The following is a 19,383-nucleotide window of genomic DNA, read 5'->3' as shown; positions in this document are numbered from 1 at the left end:
GATAGGGAAGATGAAATGGACGGCTTTGGAGGGTTTACTCGATAGCTTTGGCAGACGATAAAGCGCCGTAAGGACAGATCCTCAACTACACGTGTCCGCGACTTCTCACAATCCGAGAAACTAAAAGAAGAAAACACGGATCTCAAAGCGTAGACTCTTCCACACGATCCCAAAAAAATAAAAGCCACGGATTTCAAAGCGTAGACTTCCCTGTCTGACCGTCCACCTTCAACCTCCGTCGGACTCGAACTCACCTCCGATTCGTCTCCTTCTTTTATCCGATCCGTCGAGCTTCGCAGCGGATGGCCGATGGTGGCGGCGCTGCCTCCTCCTAAGTGATGCTATAAGGTGAACTCTGGATTTCGATCTCGATTTCTTCTCTGGTTTTACTTGGATAGAGATCGCGACGCTAAATATCAAGGACTCGAATTCTTCTCTCGTTTCTAATGTCTTCCCTCTTAGGGTTTTGATCAGGAAGCTAAAGATTAACAACTTGGAAAGGATTGCTCTTTCTGCTCATCTCCCTTTGGGGTTTTGATTTTTGATTTCTTTTCATGGGCAGAGATGTTGATGATGATGCCAAGGTTAACGATTTCGAGGTCTCTGAGAAGAAGAGGTGGTGGAAAAAAAAAGGTAAATCATTTATTTTCTATATATTCAATGCTTTTCTTTCTCGTTTGTGGATCTTTTGATTTCTTTATGCATTTGGGTGAATGATGTTCTTGAGAATGACTCTTGTATCGAATTGGGTGGTATTGGATATAAATAGAGTACATCAGACGGTCAACAGATTAAGATCTCTTGATGTGAGATCAACTCGTACATCAGACGGACCATCTTAAACGGATTGCAGAGTCAACGCAATGGGCCATCTTTAATTTTGGACTCGACGAAGGCCGCATGTATTGGATATAAATAGAGTAAAATCCTGTACGATGCACTCGAAGGAAAAAGGGAATCGGGCGATTTTCCCCAAATATCCAAAAGATTTTTTTTTTCAAAAAGTATTTCTAATTCGAAAATATCTAAATAAACTTTCACCAACTTCGTTTATCAAATTTTTTTTGTTCTTTTTCACCAATTTTGAATATTTATAGTATTTTCATTTGGTTCAGTATTTTTCAATAACATTTATAATAATTTTTTCTAAGTATTGAGAATGTTATAAAATTATAAATAATATTGTATTATTCCTCTTTGATTTTATTACTTGTAGACTATTATGATATTATATTTTTAGGCTTGTATTTATTTTGATTGAGGTTAGGAGTCCACTCGGATTATTTATCATGTTTCTATAATATTTTTTTATTTTACAAAATTGATTCTTATTTGGGTGATATTATTCATAAATTATTATAAAAATTTATTTAAATAATAATATATCAAATGGGTCAGTACATCTTAATTTCATTTGACTCATTTATAATATTTTTAATTAGTTTTTATAGTATTTTTGTTATGATGATCAAAATATCATAATATATCAAAAATATTATAATAGATCAAAACATTATAATGAGCGGCAACAATATATTTAACTTTTTTTGAGTGATAGATTTGATTTTTTGGAATTAAAAGATATTGTCAAATAAAAACTAAAGGGGATGCTTTTAAAAAATAATAAATCAGATCTAATTATTTTTCGTAAATTAATTGGGGAAGGTAAGAGAAAGAGAGAATTAACGGATAGCAACCTATATAAATAACAAAAAAAAGGGCCATTTTTCATCCCAATTCTCTTCGCCTAATAATGTTCAATCCGATTCAGCTCGGCCTGCGTTCGATCCAACCCGGTTTAACAGATGGAAGTCCGAGCCGAACCGGTCGTATGGCCGCCCCCTGTCACTAACGAGCGGACTTAATCCGTCCTTCCCATCGTTTAATATCCGCCTATCAGTTCAATGACGAGCATTTGAAAGTGATTTGGGAATAATACTTGCGGGCAAAGGACTGAAGACGAAGTAAATAATCTCAACTCTGTCCTCTCCCTGTCGCTCGCAGTCTTCCCCTTCGATCGATCCATCCATTCGGTTCTTCCATCTGGTCTGGGGCTATTCGCGACGTCACACTGTCTCGCTTTCGAGCGATCTTACGAAGGTATCCGTGCTTTTTCCCGTCCCCAATCATCATGATTCGCTCAGGATACTTCCTGGATTCACTTCTCTCGCGTTCGATTTCCTTCTTGTATCCGTTTGTTTGAAAACCCTACTTCTCATCATCGCGTCTGGTCGATTTTGGGAATGTTTCGTTCTTCGTGTCGGTTAAAAATTTCTGGCTTTGTATTTGAACAGTTTTTATGGTCTCATAAATTGTGTTTTCTTTCTTTCTTTTTCTTGATCTTATAGCTGGGATTTGCTCAAAGGGGGCGAGGGAATAGTTGTTAGTGGAGTCAAAATGATCGGGAGTTTTATAACCAGCAGCCTTGCGTAAGTGAATCTGCACCGGGTTCTCACCATTTTGTAGTGATTAGGTTGACCTGAGAACGAATTGTGCGCTAGGGTGAAGGGTGAAGCAGTATGCAACTTCTCATTTGTTTACAGGTTGATTCTTGGATATGCTTATCCGGCCTATGAATGCTTCAAAACCGTGGAGTTGAACAAGCCCGACATTGAGCAGTTGCTGTTTTGGTGTCAGTACTGGTATGCTCCTGTCACTTGTCAGCTGAATCATTATGCTTCTCTTTTAACCTTCTGTGAGTTTTCAAGTTCAAAGAAACCTTTTCTGTGATACATTCTTAGGATTTTAGTTGCTGCCCTGACTGTCTTTGAGAGAGTGGGAGACAGTTTTATTTCATGGTATGGTGGATCTACACGGTTCTGATGCATGGTTGTGCTCTTGTCGGGTAACTTTTCTTTCAAATGTTGGATCTTATTTCTTTTCTTGAAGGTTACCTATGTATGGCGAAGCAAAGTTGGCATTCTTCGTGTATCTCTGGTACCCAAAAACAAAGGTATAACCCACTTTGGTAATTTCATTGTGTTATCCAGTGAACAGTATAATTTAGGGGTACATTCATTTATGTTCAGGGAACAGCATATGTTTATGAAACTTTCTTTCGACCATATGTCGCAAAGCATGAGAATGACATAGATCGCAACTTGCTTGAGCTGAGAACCAGGGCTGGGGATATTGTAGTCCTCAATCTCCAGAAGGTTGCAAGCTATGGCCAGACAAGGATTTTTGAAATTCTGCAATATGTTGCTTCTCAATCACCCTCACAATCATCAAGAACTCGCCCTGCTCAGGTACTATCTTTTCCCATTCTATCTTTTTAGCTCATGGGAATCCCTCATTCGAATCCTGATCTAGAGATTATCAATTAATGGATTGCCAACCTATTATAATACGAACTAAAAAGCCAAGTGTTGTGCCACAGTTGGATTATAAAATTCTATCTCAGAGGGACAAATGAGAGTCTAGTTTGAGTTTTATTGTTGCTTAAAATATAGATGAATTGTGAAATTTACTAACTTAACTATAAAGTAAGTTTTGAGTGATCTAGATCTATTTTCATGTAGAATTTTATGGTTTTTCATATTTTATATTGTTGGAAAGTTCTATTAATAGTGTGAATAAAGCATGTAAAGAAAAATAAGTTCTTGATATAACAGTTGATTGAGTAATGGCATAGTAATAAGAATTGTTAGCCAATGATATGGTGCATGGTTCTCCTACATCGAAGTGTCATATCTGAGACACTCCTGAACGGAGACTGGTTGAATGTTCTCCTTGGTAGTTACTTCTCTTAAATTTATTTTATATTTCTGATCATGCTATCACATAATGGATCTTTTCATTTGCTCACTTTTTTTGTCCAATTGTTATCTATGTTTTGTCTTCTTCATAATTGTTGACTGCTGTCAATGTATTGCATGTCTCATGGTGGCTTTCTTAAATTATTTCTTTTAATTTTTCTTGGTAAAATTATTTCATGTGCTCTATACCAGTGATTTAAAAAGGCACTCGGGCGCTCGGGCGAGGCGAGGCCCGAGCGCCTCGCTAATCTCCCAGGCGACGCGCTTCAAACAGGCGCCGCCTGGGCACTCGCTCGAGCCCAGGCGTTGGGTGCTTCGGGCGAGCGCCTGGGTTAACCAAGGTGACCGAACCAGGATTTTAGGTCTGGTTCGGTCCTGGTTCGGTCTCTGATGGTTAGTTGGTTCAATCGAACCAACTAAAATCGATATAAGTGAGAACCCAACCCTAACCCTCGTCGCTGCCGCTCCCGATCCCGATCTCGCTGTTCGCCGCTGTCGCTGCTCGCAAACGCTGCCTCTGTCACCGCTCGCGCCTCCCGCTGCTCGCCGCTCCTGCTCCCGCTGCCGCTGTCGCTACTCACAAACGCTGCCTCTGTCGTCGCTCGTGCCTCCCGTTGCTCGTCGCTCCTGCTCCCGTTGCCGCTGCTCGCCGCTGTCGCTACTCACAAACGCTGCCTCTGTCGCCGCTCGCACCTCCCGCTGCTCGTCGCTCCTACTCCCGCTCTCGCTACTCGCCATTGTCGCTGCTCGCAAACGCTACCGCTGTCGTCGCTCGCGCCTCCCGCTGCTCGTCGCTCCCGCTCCTGCTCCTGGTGCCGCTCGCGCCTCCCGCTGCTCGCCGCTGTCGCTGTCGCCGCTGCCTCCTTACACTCCGCTGCCGCTGCCGCTTCCTCTTTTCTCAGTCAGCAGGCTCAACACCCCTATACACTTCCTTTTTCTCCTTCTGTTAGCAGTATACAGTATACTGTTAACATTATACTGTATACTGTTAATATTGTTAGGTTTATTTGAAATTATTAATTTTCAATACTGTTAATAGATTTTCTTAATTTAATAATATATTTTAATTTAAAATTTTAAATAATTATATTTATTAATTATATTATATATTTTTATATTTTAGCGCCTCGTTTCGTTCGGGCGAGCGCCTAGCGCCTTGGGCGTTTTTGGACCTTGGCGCCTTTTAGTGCCTAGCGCTTTTTAAATCACTACTCTATACAGGTTTTTTCTGAAAACATGTTATTGATGTGAAATTCAATTTAAAATTTCAAATATTTTAATTTAAAAAACATATTGTTTTGTTTTAGTTTTATCTTGATTGACTTTGCATGCAAAAATCTCTAGTGTAGTTGACCATCAATGAAAATCTAGCTGGTCCAAACCATCTTACATCAAGATATGTAAGTATCTAGAGGTGGTGGTCCAATTTCCATCCTAGTAACTATGGAGTCATGCATTTCATCTTTAATCTTGTATGACTGCATAATAGTATCTTGCTGCAGTTTTTATTATCTTGTTTCCAACAATTTTCTTTTTGTATCGATTAGATATTTCTGTGAATACCTTTCTCCACAATGTGCAAGACCGGAAGATTGGACTCTATAAAGTATTTTTAATCATTCAGCTTCTGAAGAATTCTTAACATCTACTTTAATAATTCCTTGGTATTTATTCGCAAAGGAATAGATCCAAAATATTGATTGACATAGCACTTCATCTTTAAAGGATCAGAACAAGTTTTTGTAGCATCCACTTTAATAATTCCAACATTGATAAATATCTTCATCTGGGGGGTAACTAGAGGTATATTGATTGATTTTTTTGTATAAATGTGAGCAATCACAATCAAGAGTTGATTCTCATTGCATCTGCTTAAAATCATAGAGCATCTGCCCAAATTGATATGGATGAGCCAATCATAAGGATTTTGAGTAGTTTGATCACATTTTTGGTTAATTAACTAATCTATTTGTCGAGAGTTGGTAAATTGGTAGGTTCAAAAGCAGGTCTCATGTCTCGATGCTTCTAATACATGCATGAGCCAGCATAATCATGAAACATGGAAGTAGCTAGCTTTGACTAATAGTCAGCTATAATAGCTAATATGTTGTTGAGTGGACCTAGTTAATAGGTCCCATTTGGTTTAAATTTCATTTTGGTACAAGTATCATCTAGTGATAACTGAGGGTCCATAGTTTTTCTTTGTTTAGCAACAACAACATCTAGCCATGCTTTTGTTTATACCGATGTAAATCATGTTGCATGGCAGCAGCAAGCATCACAACAGATCGGTCGAACAACATCAACAGGAACTTCTTGTGAGCCCACTGAGCAACTTAAGCAACCTAAAATTGTACCTTCCAGCCCCACAAGGAGGCAACCTCAAAAACCCTTAAAGGCAGGTGTTCCTCCACCACAGTCTGTTGCCCAGCTCCCATCTTCATCCGGCCTTCCCATTCAACCCAATCCTGCAACCAGTGACCTTCAGCCGCCAACAAGCAAAAGGGAAGGATTGCAGGTTGGAGCGGCCAATGTCATGGACAAGGAGAAACCTGAGGATGACCCTAATTGTCCCGTCCAAGAGACACCTATTGAAGAGGCTATCCGTGTGACCCGTTCCAGACTGAGAAAGCGAGCTGCTACTTCTGGTCCTTCAGCCCCTTAAGACTATTCCTTGATTTTTCATCCATATTGGGAAATGATGTTGAGACTGCTGTAAATAACTTGGAAACATCGTGAGACTGCTGTTAGCAGACAAGTAGATTGTGTTCTTTGATTGTTTCAGCAATGACGATGCTTGGTGACATTATAATGAAGCAAAGGATCGTCTCCAGAGGCGGAAAGGAGTCCTGAGGAGCACAAATATGACAGTTTGAGGATCAACAAACTGGGAAAGAACGTGTGATACAAATGTAGCGATGGACGATCTGCTTTCTCATGAATCAAACTCATTAACTATTTGGAGTTTGTGATTGTGTGGGTTTCTTCTATAGGTTGCACTGCTGCCGAATGCTTGTTTGCTTTACTGTGCCTTGTAATTGATTTCCATATTGCGCTATTAATTAGCACATCGAAGGATTTGTGTCAATGTTAGCGTGCTTATTACATTTGATGGGCATTTGTTCGTTTTGGAATTTTATTTATAGAGTAGGATCTGAATAAACAATGCTTGCGTGCTGTGATATACACTACTTCCCTTAGAATCCCATGAAATATGTTTATATTGGTCAACATTTACAACACTACTTGCCGTCAAATAATTGATTCTTGTCGTGTAGTCCGACACTTGCAGGTTGGTCAAGAATCTACAAGGGTGGTCATGAGGGAATCATTACCATGTGTCGGTGGCTGTTATCTTTGCACATAGAGTTTCCTATGACAACACATGTTACAATAGATGTAATTTGGCAAATACTTGTAATTAATGGAATCATGATGATTTCAAGAAACCATATCTGCTGCCACTAAAAGAGAGTGTTTGAATCAACCAATGTGTATATTTCTTCCGACGAAAAATTATCAATCATCAAAATGGAAAATGTAAGTCTATCATTATTTGGACACATCTGCAGACATGCATGCACAAACCCCAATCGAACACTCTATAATCCCCCGGTCCTACCAAACGCGGCACTACCTTGACGACGATCCTTCTTCCCTGTGAACAGCGCTGCGATCCAAGGCATGAATGACTTCTTTTTCTTCTTCCCCGGTGCGTTCTCCTTCGCCACCGAGAACTGCCTCTCCAACACCTGCTCCTCCGCGCTCAGGACGCGCGCCAGGGATGGAGGATTGGCGAACGTGACGTACCGTCGCTTTTGGAACTCCAGCTCGCGTCCGCCGCTCGGCGTAGCCACCCCGACCTGATCTGCCTTCTCCACGAACTTCACGTCCTCGATCTCTATGTCTTTGACCTTCCTCTCGTGCTCTCCGGCTTTCAGCTGCTTCAGCTCCATCTTCGTCCTCTCCAGCTCTTCCGCGAGGGAAGTGAGGCAACTCACCATCTTCGATCTCTCCTCCTTCGCCTTCTCAAGGTTCTGCTTCGTATCTTCTAGTTCAGCGATCATGGATCCAAGACTCGGGCGTTCATTCTCCTTCCTGTTTGCTGCGGCACGAATCTATCGACAAAGGAAGAAGCTGCTTACGCTATTTGAAGCCTTCATTGCAAGGATGTAAGCTTTGACAAAGGAAACGAGAGAAGAGCATGAGACCTCGTTGAGCCGATTTGCGTAGACCTCGCCGGCCAACACCCTTTCTCCGAAGAGCATGACGGCCTCCTTCACGGACCCAAACGGCGCACTCGTATCGATCTCGACTCTGCCACCTTCTCCGCTCTCCATGTTCTCAAGCTTCTCCAGCAGTGGCAGCGCATGCAGCGGCTTGTATCGATGGATTTATAAGTAGATAGACGAAGCTAACATGCAGTAGAAGGTTTGCGATGGTAGAGCGATGGTGGGGCTGTTGTTGGAGAAGGAAGGGAGGTGGATTTGCTTAAGGGGATAATGAAATGATAGTGTGCTTCGTTACTTCGCGTCCACTTCACTGTTATTCTATAAGCTGGTGGAGAAGACTCTTCTACCGGGTGGAAGATGATCCAAGTTTGAGAGATCTGATGGACCATATCACATGCAATGGTGGGGAGAGAAAGAGATGCACCACCTAATGGAGTGAGCGAGAGGCAAATTTGGTGGGAGGATCAAAGATTTTTCTTTTCCCCTTCTTTTGTTCTCAGAAAAAAGAAATCGACTATAAAATACTAATTAATTAATGAGATGAATGTGAAGAGAGTTTGGAATGAGTTGTGGAGGAAGCAATCAAAAGTGGATGCTCTTGTCAAGAAGGTTGCACATAATATTTCCTAGCCACTTGGCTGATCTGTTGCAAGTTAGATTGGACCCAAGCCGGTCCTACGCAGCCCAAATCGGCCCAACTCAAGCTGGCCCAAATAAAACCGCCTCCGGGTAGTATAAATAAGCCCTGTTCTCTCTGTCTCGATCTCGATCCCAGTCTCGAGAACAGTGGCTCTCTGTTCCCTTCCCTCCTCCCCCGTCGGATCGTTCACATATGCGTTTGTGCTTTCTCCTTTTCTTGGTTGATGACCTCCGTCGCGATCGCCGCCGAGACGAGGCTCTCCGTTGGTTCACGCTCACAATTTATTTGTTGTTTTGCTTGTGTGTTCGTGATGCAGAGCGGACAAATCTGTGATGGCGTCAAGGCGATCTAAAAGCTCTGCCGAAGAATTTGGGGGCTGCGTTCTCGGTAAGTGACGAGGAAGTGATTCATTCTATCGCATTAAGTTTCATTTGATTGCCGCGGTCTAGGTCTAATTTGTGTGATTATTGCATTTGGTGCTTGTCCTTGTGGTATGCATACCACGCTCAACAAATGACATGCTGACAAGTTATTTGTTGTTTTGCTTGTGTGCTTGTGATGCAGAGCGGATGGCGTCCTCGGATTTCCAAGATGATCTCAAAGCTCTGCAGAAGAATTCGGGGGCTGGGCACTTGGTAAGTGATTCATTCTATCGCATTAAGTTTTCATTTGATTGCTGTGGTTCAGATCTACTTTGTCGACGATTATTGCATTTGGTGCTTGTCCTTGTGGCATGCTTACCTCGCTCAACGAATGACTTGCATCAAGTCATATGTTTCAATTAATTACCTAATTCAGAAGCAATTACCCTTCTTTAGCAACTCCTCTGCTTTAGCAATGTGGTGTTAGAACAGCAGCAAACTTTTGTAGAGGAATTATGAGGGGACAGTAGACAGGATGGAGGGAAAAATAGAATAATTGAGGGAATGCAATATCAAGACTGATAATATGCCTTGCAACTAAGTTTGCTTCTCTACAAATCTGATGCATATAACCTTTTGCCGGAGACAGATATCATGAGTTGGCTTACTTTGTAGAATAGCAACATAAGACTCCATTACAACCAACTAAAACAGCTCTAGTAAATAGTATGATTTCCTCTCAATAAAACACTTCAATCTGAACAGGAGATTAGATGTAAATAACCTATTTTGGACCTCGAAAAATAAGAAAAATTGATGAGCAGCATATACAAATAGTAGGGCTACTTCTATTACACTAAAAAAATAAGATAGTTACATGTGGACAACAGGAAATTTCTCACAGAGAGTGAGAGATGGTATACATGGAGCCTTTAAAAAACATTTCCAATTTAGTGATGAATATCCCAATTTTTTTTATAAAAATGGATGAATTATCAGAAAAACCTTTTTTTAGCTTTTTTGGGAAGTGCCCTTCATCTTTAGAATTTCCTAACAATATCTCTTTTTTTTTTCTAATATCTTAAATATCTTTGACTTGACAACTAGCCACCTATCCCTTTTTCCTCTTTTTTCCCGTGGACTGGTTCATAATGTGAACAAGTCCAGTTATAGTATTTTTATATTGTGTTATAGTATTTTTAATAATACCATGAAAATATTGTAACACGATAAGAAATTATACAAATTTTATAAAAAAATATTATGTTTATAGTGTTTTTATATTTTATTACAGTGTTTTCAAGAACATCAAGGAAAACATTATGATGCGGAACAAGAATATTATATTATAATATTTTTATACCATATTATAGTATTTTTTAGTATTACTTAAAACACTAAGACATAATGTAAAAGGGAAAGGAAGGAAAAAGGGATATATGGATAAGGATATTAAAGGTATTAAATAAAAAAATATATTGTTAGAGAATTATGAAAGAGGCTTACTAATGGCAACCCTTTTTCACTATTAGGAATCCCTTATTAATGAGAATCCCTAAAAATAATAAAATATTATTTTACTATTTAGAATCCTTAATTATCTTTGAAATCCAATTTGGTTTTATACATGGAAGTCAACTATACAAGCTATTTATTTATCAAGACAATTAATGAAAAAATATAGAGAAAAAGAAAGAAAGATTTACATATGGTTTTTATTAACTTAGATAAGGCTTGCGATAGTGTTCCTAAATATTTATTATAGTGAATTTAAAAAAATATATAATTATTAATTATATTGATATTATTAAAAATATGTATGATAATGTAATTACTAGTGTTAAATCTATAGAGTGTTAAATTTATAGAGTGTGTTTAGTGAGTTTTCTATTAAAATAGGATTACATTAAGGATTCATTTTAAGGTCTTACATTTTCATATTGATAATGGATGAATTTATTAGTTACTTACATAATAAATATTTTCGATGTATGTTATTTCCTAATAATATTATTTAAGTTAATTATAAACTTGAGTTAATTATAATATTATCGAGGCAAATTTTAGGAACTAAAGATTTTAAATTATCCGAGATGAAAATGTTAAAATTGATGTATAGAATTATTAAAAAAATAGAAAAAGAAATACTTTTATTCATCAACAATTATGTATCGTTTCAATAAAAGATAAGATACGAGAAAATCATTGCGAATGATATCAGCATGTGGTTTGGAGACCTTCGAATGTAATAGTCAGAAGAAATGAAATGATTAATGTTAATGATACGATGAGAAGTGGAAGAAGACCTAAAAAGACTTTAACATAAATTATAAATAAAGATTTAGGTACTTTGAATTTAATTAAATATACTCTTTTTTTACATATCTAAATGACACCAAAAGATCTATATAGGTAACCCCAAATAATTTGAGACTTATGATGTTGTTATTGTTATTATCCTTAATTATCAATCTTACACTGCACAACAATGATGTTGTTATTGTTATGTCCATTTATAAAAAGAGAGTTGAAAAGGGAAATTCTATTGGTAACCCAATTTTACTATTTACGATATTAGTTTAAGACCTTTTAATATTTTGAAGATACCCCTCTACTAATAGACATAAATGCCCTCCTCATCTTTCCCTTATTCCTCTTCTTATTCTTCTTCTTCTCCTCCTAATGGCAAGCAACTTTAGTAGACATCAAGGCATCATAATCTCCTTTGAAAAGGAGAATTCTATTGATCATCTCTTTTTGCTACTTGCAATCTCATTTTAAGACCTTATAATATTTCCAAGATACCCCTCTACTAGTGGATGTAAATACCCTCACCTCTACTACTAGGCGATGCCTAATAATATCAGATAGACATAAATGCTCTCATCATCTTTCTCTTTTTCCTTTCTTCTTCTTCTCCTAATCGCGAGCGATCTCATAAGACACAAGTCATAAGACACAAACATACAAACATACATAAATTCTCTCATCATTTTTCTCTAATCGTGAGTGGCCAACTGTGTCGAGAGGGCGACAAGTGATGAGCGATGTTAAGGGATTATGAAAACAAAAGAATAAGATTAATAATCGAAAGATGAAAAATAATAAAATTATATTTTATTATTTTTCAAGGAGACTGTCAATAGCAAGGAAATTAGCAATGGCAAAAGTGGTTGTCAACAATAAACTTTTTTCCAGAAAAATGAAACATTTCTTAAAAAGTCTAAAGAGGATTTTTTGTAGACAATTCATCCTAAAAAAATGTAGTGTCGGCTTTTTATTCAGTATTACTTTTATAACTTTCTTCTGTTCCTTTTACTTTTAGATTAGGTCACTCGTTCTTATTCATAGATAGTGGATTAGAGGCTTTTTTAGAGGAACTCACTCGTTCTTATTTTGAGTTGTCATTGAAGGGGAATCCTTGTTTCTTCATGCTGAAGGAAGAATCTACTTGAAGCGTCTTCCTGAAGCAACGCGTCACGAGCTTAAGCTTGTCTTTTGCTTTGTTTGTCCCGGCACCAGGAAGAGAATCTATCCTCTCTCTCTCTTTGGTCGTTTCTTTGCCCGTAGTGCAGGCTGAGTCACAATGCACAGAGGCCACGCGTTAACGCCATTAAACTTATCAAACAATTCCGCTACCCATAGTGTTCCAGAGATTTGGAGAAAATAAAGGCCGAGTCGACATTGCCCAGACAATTCTGATGCCCACAGCGTTCTGGATATTAAGAAGGAAGACACGGCTATAAATCATCACCAACCAAACCCAACATTGGATGTGAAGAAGAATGAAAGAGAATGGTCACAGCAACATTGCAAAAAGGTACTCATTTGCCCTCTTATGCTTAGTTTATGGTCCTTTATTTCTATATGGTTGATAGAACTCAAGCAGGGAAAAGAATGCTTTATGTTACTGTTGCAGGAAGGTCTTGAACAACAACTCCAACATTTAACAAGCCTGAATGTCGAGCAGAAGAGACCAGAATGATGAGAGCTTCATGATCTTAGGGTCTTATGCAAGTACAAGAACAGAAGGATGCTCCGATCTTGTTCAAGTTGGCATAGGAGGTATTGGAAAAGTTATTATCTTAAAGCTGATTTATAACATGAAAGTGAAGATGATGACTATCGACACTAGATTTAGATAGATTAGTGTTGGATGATGTGTGGAATGCACAAACTGAGCACATATGGGAAGACATATGCGAAGATGATATGAAAACAAAATATGTGTGTCTATCAACAAATGAAATCCTGTAACTTCTAAGTGTATGCTTTGTGTTGTATCTTCAACGAAAAAGTTCTAAAGAATTTGTATGTTCTCGGTAGAAAAAAATATATATATAATATTCATATTTCTCACAAGTTGTTTGTACCATGACATCTCTCAAATATAACTTGAGAACTACAAAGCTTATGAGAAACATCTCATGTGTTTAATCGGTACGAGCAAACAAGATTATGTTTCTTTCTGCGATAACAACATCGTCGTTACTTTAGAGTTTGAATCCTGCATGAGAAGCCTGATGCAACTTTTAACATAATAGAACTGTTTGTAACATGAATTCATGCAGAAACCTCTTGTAATGCACTCTGGTTGTATATTCAAGATAGAAAAAACCATGATATTTTTTATTATCTATCAACCGAATTCTATAGTGGAAGCCATCAATGTATCTCTCTGCAACTAATATTTGTAAAATATAGGCAGTAAAATTCCACCCTCACTTTGCTAAAAGAAACACCCAGGTATCAAAGAGACAACAATTGAAGAGCACGATCTTTCGATTTTCTCCTAGCTAGTAGTGTCTATCTTTGTATATGGAAAATGGAGGACTAATTTCGATTTTCTCCTAGCTAGTAGTGTCTATCTTTGTATATGGAAAATGGAGGACTAATTACATATTCTCCCCTGTAGTTAACTATATTTAGCATCTCGATCCTTACACTTTAAAAAATTAGATTTTTATACTTATGCAAGTAAAACATTTAACCACCATGTTTCTCCTCATGTTGTCGACTCTACCAACGGAAGATACCGCACACGCTATCACGTATATAAAATAACGCTAAAAAAGAGATAAAAAAGTAATTTCACAATCGCTATTCTCATTGTCACATACAGAATGAGCTCGTTGAGGATGGCCGCCATCTCACTGATGCTGCTTGGAACACAACCATGGATCTTATTATTGGCAATGATGACAACGGAGGCTTTGGAGTTACCGAAGTTGTCATGCATCTAAGAGCTGAAATAATTGCCGTTCAAGAATATGGCGTTGAGCTCCTTATCGAAGATCGTCGACGACTATGCTCCCTCGAAGTCATTAAACCGAAGGTCGAGGTGCTTGAGCGATGGCAAGCGAAGGGCAACATCCAAGATCGAGCCGTCGAAGCGATTGTTGCTAGCATCAAGCCCGTGGAGTTTGAGATGGGAGATGTTTTAGGAGATGATACCACAGAAACAATTGAAGTTAATGTGGAGAAGGGCGACGTCGGTCAAGAGGCCGAGCTCCACGAGGAGGTACCCAACGATATCGACATCATTAAGGTTGACATTGATGACAATGTTGACCGAGGGGTCATCAGGCACCACAACACAAAAGATGTCAAGATAACCACACACGTCAAGGTCGACCCAATTGCCGATGAAGTTTGGGGGTCAGAGTACAATGCCTTCTTCCATGCCCTCAAAGCGACATAAGTGCGACGAAAGTGGGGATTAATGATGGTGACGTCGATCTCAACACCAAAATCGAAGTTGTCAAGGTCTCCCTTTTTTAAGAGGGCCAGGAGATGATAGTGCACGATGGAGGCAACCTTGGTGTTGGAGAGGGTCGAGGAAAAGCGTGAAAGCGAAGAGAAACTGAGCAAGGTAAAGAAGCCTTAACAGAAGCTACTCTTATATAAAGTTAATATCATTGGACAATCAGAATAACAACTACAAAATTATCCTTTTATCCCTTGTTTAGCGTCATTTCTTGCACATGATAGCACATGCGATATCCTCCATCAATAGAATCAACGATGTGAGGAGAAACGAGGTTTAATATTTCACTTTCGTAAGTCTAAGAATCATAATGTAACTTTTTAAAGTATATGAATTAATATGCTAAACATAACTAACTACAATAGAATCGACGACGTGAGGAGAAATGAGATTTAATGTTTCACTTTCGTAAGTATAAGATTCTTAATGTAACTTTTTAAAGTATATGAATCAAGATGCTAAACATAACTAACTACAAAAGATAATCTATAATTAAAACAAGATACGACTATCACTTTATTTTGAAGCTACTCATCATAACAAGCTTTAGATTATACAATCGTAGCATGGTTAATTTCATAAATTTGACTCATGTAACTAAGATATTGGTGATAACTAAATCAATTCGACTTGGTTTGACAAGTGTGACCAAAATCTTGAATATCCAACCTAGTATTGACTTGCAAGAAAATCGATGTCAAATTAATTTTTGATACAAACCCTTCGATTCTCAAATTAGTAACAAAATAAAATCTCTTCATTGAAAGTAACCAATGCCTGATTTGATTATTAGGATAAAATCTTTTCATTTTATCCTAAACTGATATATATGAGGGTTGATTATCGATTGCGGTCCTGATTTCCTTGTGTTGATAAAACCATCGAGATAAACATTTCCCCTCTCAACTCGTAAAACTCTCCCCTTTTTTTTTTCAAAAAGAAAGCAATCTATTATTACCGAATAGATCTAGCAAAAACTACACCATGCTCCTTGAAGCACAAAAAAAGAGCTAACTCAAGTGGCCAGCAAAACATGCTAACCAATTAGCACTATTGTTCCCTAAACTCATGGCAAAACACACATTCTTGAAACCTCAAGATAGGAGACCAACTCCTTGCAAAGTAAATGATAATTCAACCAGATACAGATTATTAGTCAATCCCCTTCAAAAAACATCATGCCTCAACTGCAATGCCGTCTTAGTGCTCCCTCTTCATTCTAGACAAACATAGTAATGTGGTCGGAAGCAAATTGCCGCAAACAGACAACAGAAATGAACGTTACTATATGTCCAGCAAGTTAAGATGGTCATAAATGTATGACAGACAAATGTTTACACTGATGAGACAAGAACCAATTCCAGCTTTGGTTTATATGGTTCAGCTAATGCCAGATACTAGCAGGAGAAATAGTTCTAATGATCCATGTACTTTAACCGTATATTTAACTCAGTCTCTAGTCTCTACACACTTTTCTGTTTATATTAATTTCATCCTTGCATGTTTCGTTCCAAACTAATGATGGAGAGCACTGTAATTCGATAGTACTAAGGATGGAGAGCAGAGAGGGCTGCAGGCCTTCTCCATGTTCAGATGGAAAAAGAGGACAAAGCCTCTCTTATCATCTCCTTCTACTGATGTTAAAAACGAGAGATGCAATGACAACAATGGACCCTTGCCAGAGGTGAGGAAGAAGAGGACAGAGTAGAGATATCCTCTCTTTTATCCTTATGCAGAGGTGGAGAAGAAGAAAACAGGAAAGAGTTGTCCTCTCTTCTATCCCTAAAAACTTCAATACTAATAATATTGATAATGGAAGCAGAGTGCTCAACCAACAGTGCGAGTAATCCAACACATGTATGAAGTCGAAGCACCAGCCTTTGGTGACAGAGAGATTATATATGCAGATTTAATGTAAAATAAAGGATGATCCAGACTGTCACAATTAAAGATCAATTATTGAAGTAAAAAATAAAAATGCTAAAGAAACCACCTTTTTTGGGCACACTGTGGTCTCATGCACAAGAAAACCATGAACCAACATGTAGGGGAGAAATATACTAACAAAAAGTTTGCAACAATTGAGATTCAGAATATGAATGGGATCATAGCAGGTCACATCCTTCTTATTAGTGGTGACCTTTTGCCTCTGCCTTCTTGTGCCGCTTTGCTTTCGCCTACAGAGAAATTGAAATACACTAGTAGATATGAACATTCGGCACTAAAGATCTAAAGCATGGTTTGCAGTACCGGTCCATACCGCCCGGTATGGGCGGTACGTACCGGTCCGCGGACCATATGTTACCGTTTGACACTGTAGCACTGTAGCACTGCTACAGTGCTCGGCACGCCTGAATATACCGCTCGGTACACCTGGGTGTACCGAGCGGTATATCGTACCGTACCGGTACCGAGCCCAGGTCGAAACTCCGGTACGGTACGGTATTGCGAACCTTGATCTAAAGTTTGTTATATTTTATCACATCTCCCAGCAAGCCCACAAACCTACTCAATGAGAACAGCCAGCAATGAAGTCTATATAACAAAAAGAGGACAGAAAATCAAAGGCACTTATCATGATCATATTTACCAAGCAATTAATTTAAACCCTAGATCCAAAATACATTAGATGCACTGAAATCAATTAAACAAGCCAAGAACTCAAATTATGTTCTTGGTCAGCATGACTGAATAAAAGAAGTTCCAGGATTAGTTGATCTTATTTCAAAACATTCCTACACATTTCAGATTCAGGCCCAGTATATAATTACAAGCAAAACTGTTGATATGTAGACTGGAACAACCAAAACTGGCCATGCTCTTGTAGATCTTTTATTAGAATATCTTTCAAATGAAAACTTTTACCAAAATCAAACCACTAAACTTGACCAGATATGGTTGAAACATAACAAAGACACATTGAAACTGCCAAAATTATAACTCTAAGGGGTCAAAATTAGTAACAGAATATCCTTTGCCTCGATACCAAGATGTCTTCAGTTTCACTGGAATAAGAAGTATTCATCAGATAGCTAAAGCATCTTTACATCATTGCCTCCCACGAAGCAACAGAGTAGTTCTAATTTTGCCTCCCACAAAGAATTAACATTATTGGAGGTTACATCATTGCAAGTTCTTTACAGAGTGCAATTCCTAACTTTCGATTAAAAATTAAAATCTACTTCAGACTAAGGAAGCCCAATTGTCAGGAATGAAACCATCACTATTTGACAAGTCCAAAAGGTTTATTATATGATTTTGGTTATTCTAAAATAAATTCTTAATTAAAACGCATAAGCATATAAAAACTACAGCAAGGAACATGCTGCTAGGGGACATATAAGCACTACTCAGGTGCAGCTTGCATGGCGCCCAAAGGTCCAACGCCAGAAGATAAGACCTAAGAAAAGAGACTTACTATGAACTCAGAAGGAAGAAAAAAAAGGCCTAGTTAGTATTGATAGAGAATGTGATATGTTGATCAGAAAATAAATGTGCATAGGCAACTACAAGTGCCTACTTCAATCAATCAAGTCATATAATATCTCAAAACTCACAGCATTGGGCATCTAAGATGATCATGTTAGACATAAACATTGGTCATTGCCACTTATTCCATTTTTGTAGTCTCCATCAGCAGATGACACTTCAAATATTCTTCAAAAAATTCAATTACCTACGAAAATCCATAATTTTCTTTAATTTAAGTCTAATAGAACTCAGACCGTGACATGATAAATAGCAGCCTCAAGAGAAATTACCTAACTACTACTAACGTAAGCAAATGACCAGCCTAGTGAGCTACGCTTGCCATCTTTAGGTCAAAAATATCATGCTTAAACGCCCCTTTATGAGGACCTACATTTGCAAAACGCTCAAAGAAAAGTAAATTCAAGATAAATCAAAATTCTTGTAACAACAATTCCTACTGCGAAATGAAGGCAAGAACATTTCCTTAGATGCACCATTCCCATAATCATGTAGACTAACTTGAGAGATAACATGATCAGATCAGCCATATGAGACAACAAAATTAATGGAAATACAAGGATCTGGTACCACAAACAATCGACGATCACCACCTAATGTAATCACGACAATAGAGTAGGATGTGAGTACACAACATCAGGAAAAGATCTGAGGAAAGGGGAAAGGACCTGGAGGTAGGAGAGCTTGACGCTGCCGTAGACGAGGCCGAAGGTGACAGCCGACGCGCGAGCCACCTACCAATTCAAAGAAACGATCAGAGAAAATAGTAAGAGAGAGAGAAAAAAAAACAGTAAAACACGGAAAAAGAAACCTACGAAGGCAAGCGTGCTGACGCCTGAGTACGGGCCGGGCAGCGCCATGAGAACCGAAAGGATTACCAGATTCGAGCGAGAGAGATGAAGGCTGAGGATGGAGGTTAGGGTTTGGGTTGCCCAAATGCTCCTAACGACAACGAATCGGTCGGAAGCTCTTCGGCGACTACGACTGCGACAGCAAAACATTGATCACTATCGGATGTAGCCCACATAAATGGGTCCGGATCCATTAAAACAATTGAGGCCCTAAATCTAACGGTGGACAGAGCATCATCGGCATCATCAGAACCGCACAACCCGCCGTCCCGATCTCGCCAATA

The 19,383-nt window shown here is 38.5% G+C and overlaps 2 protein-coding genes and 2 long non-coding RNA genes across 7 annotated transcripts; 2 read left to right on the top strand and 2 right to left on the bottom strand.

The window, feature by feature from the left end:
* The first annotated feature begins 193 nt into the window (after nucleotides 1-193).
* On the top strand, nucleotides 194-6,865 carry LOC135652922 (putative HVA22-like protein g). 2 transcript variants are annotated; one of them, XM_065174263.1, is made up of 8 exons: nucleotides 194-348; nucleotides 563-633; nucleotides 2,349-2,429; nucleotides 2,544-2,642; nucleotides 2,742-2,798; nucleotides 2,890-2,953; nucleotides 3,030-3,248; nucleotides 6,028-6,865. In XM_065174263.1, exons 3-8 carry the CDS (start codon nucleotides 2,398-2,400, stop codon nucleotides 6,421-6,423), a joined length of 867 nt encoding a protein of 288 aa, XP_065030335.1. In that variant the 5' UTR covers nucleotides 194-348; nucleotides 563-633; nucleotides 2,349-2,397; the 3' UTR covers nucleotides 6,424-6,865. The 2 variants fall into 2 exon arrangements, with proteins under 2 accessions (XP_065030335.1, XP_065030336.1); XM_065174264.1 differs by lacking the exon at nucleotides 2,742-2,798.
* A 370-nt stretch (nucleotides 6,866-7,235) lies between these two features.
* LOC135652911 (WEB family protein At2g17940-like) lies at nucleotides 7,236-8,334 on the bottom strand. The gene is made up of 2 exons (XM_065174236.1): nucleotides 7,970-8,334; nucleotides 7,236-7,876 (listed from the first exon to the last, which is right to left on the bottom strand). Exons 1-2 carry the CDS (start codon nucleotides 8,096-8,098, stop codon nucleotides 7,361-7,363), a joined length of 645 nt encoding a protein of 214 aa, XP_065030308.1. The 5' UTR covers nucleotides 8,099-8,334; the 3' UTR covers nucleotides 7,236-7,360.
* A 332-nt stretch (nucleotides 8,335-8,666) lies between these two features.
* On the top strand, nucleotides 8,667-15,399 carry LOC108951674 (uncharacterized). Of its 3 annotated transcripts, none has more exons than XR_010502253.1 (5): nucleotides 8,667-8,826; nucleotides 8,947-9,017; nucleotides 9,195-9,265; nucleotides 12,406-12,812; nucleotides 12,912-14,067. It is a non-coding gene; the product is annotated as an uncharacterized LOC108951674 (long non-coding RNA). The 3 variants fall into 3 exon arrangements; XR_010502252.1 differs by adding an exon at nucleotides 14,115-15,399 and having other exon boundaries at nucleotides 8,699-9,017; nucleotides 12,912-13,057; XR_010502251.1 differs by having other exon boundaries at nucleotides 8,695-9,017; nucleotides 12,912-14,066.
* Nucleotides 15,400-16,619: 1,220 nt separating this feature from the next.
* LOC108951772 (uncharacterized) lies at nucleotides 16,620-19,275 on the bottom strand. Its single transcript, XR_010502250.1, has 3 exons — nucleotides 19,064-19,275; nucleotides 18,917-18,982; nucleotides 16,620-16,936 (listed from the first exon to the last, which is right to left on the bottom strand). It is a non-coding gene; the product is annotated as an uncharacterized LOC108951772 (long non-coding RNA).
* Nucleotides 19,276-19,383: the final 108 nt, after the last annotated feature.

Source organism: Musa acuminata, chromosome BXJ3-11, assembly GCF_036884655.1.
Source record: "Musa acuminata AAA Group cultivar baxijiao chromosome BXJ3-11, Cavendish_Baxijiao_AAA, whole genome shotgun sequence".
Lineage (NCBI taxonomy): Eukaryota > Viridiplantae > Streptophyta > Magnoliopsida > Zingiberales > Musaceae > Musa > Musa acuminata.
This window is presented reverse-complemented; position numbering and strand designations above follow the sequence as displayed.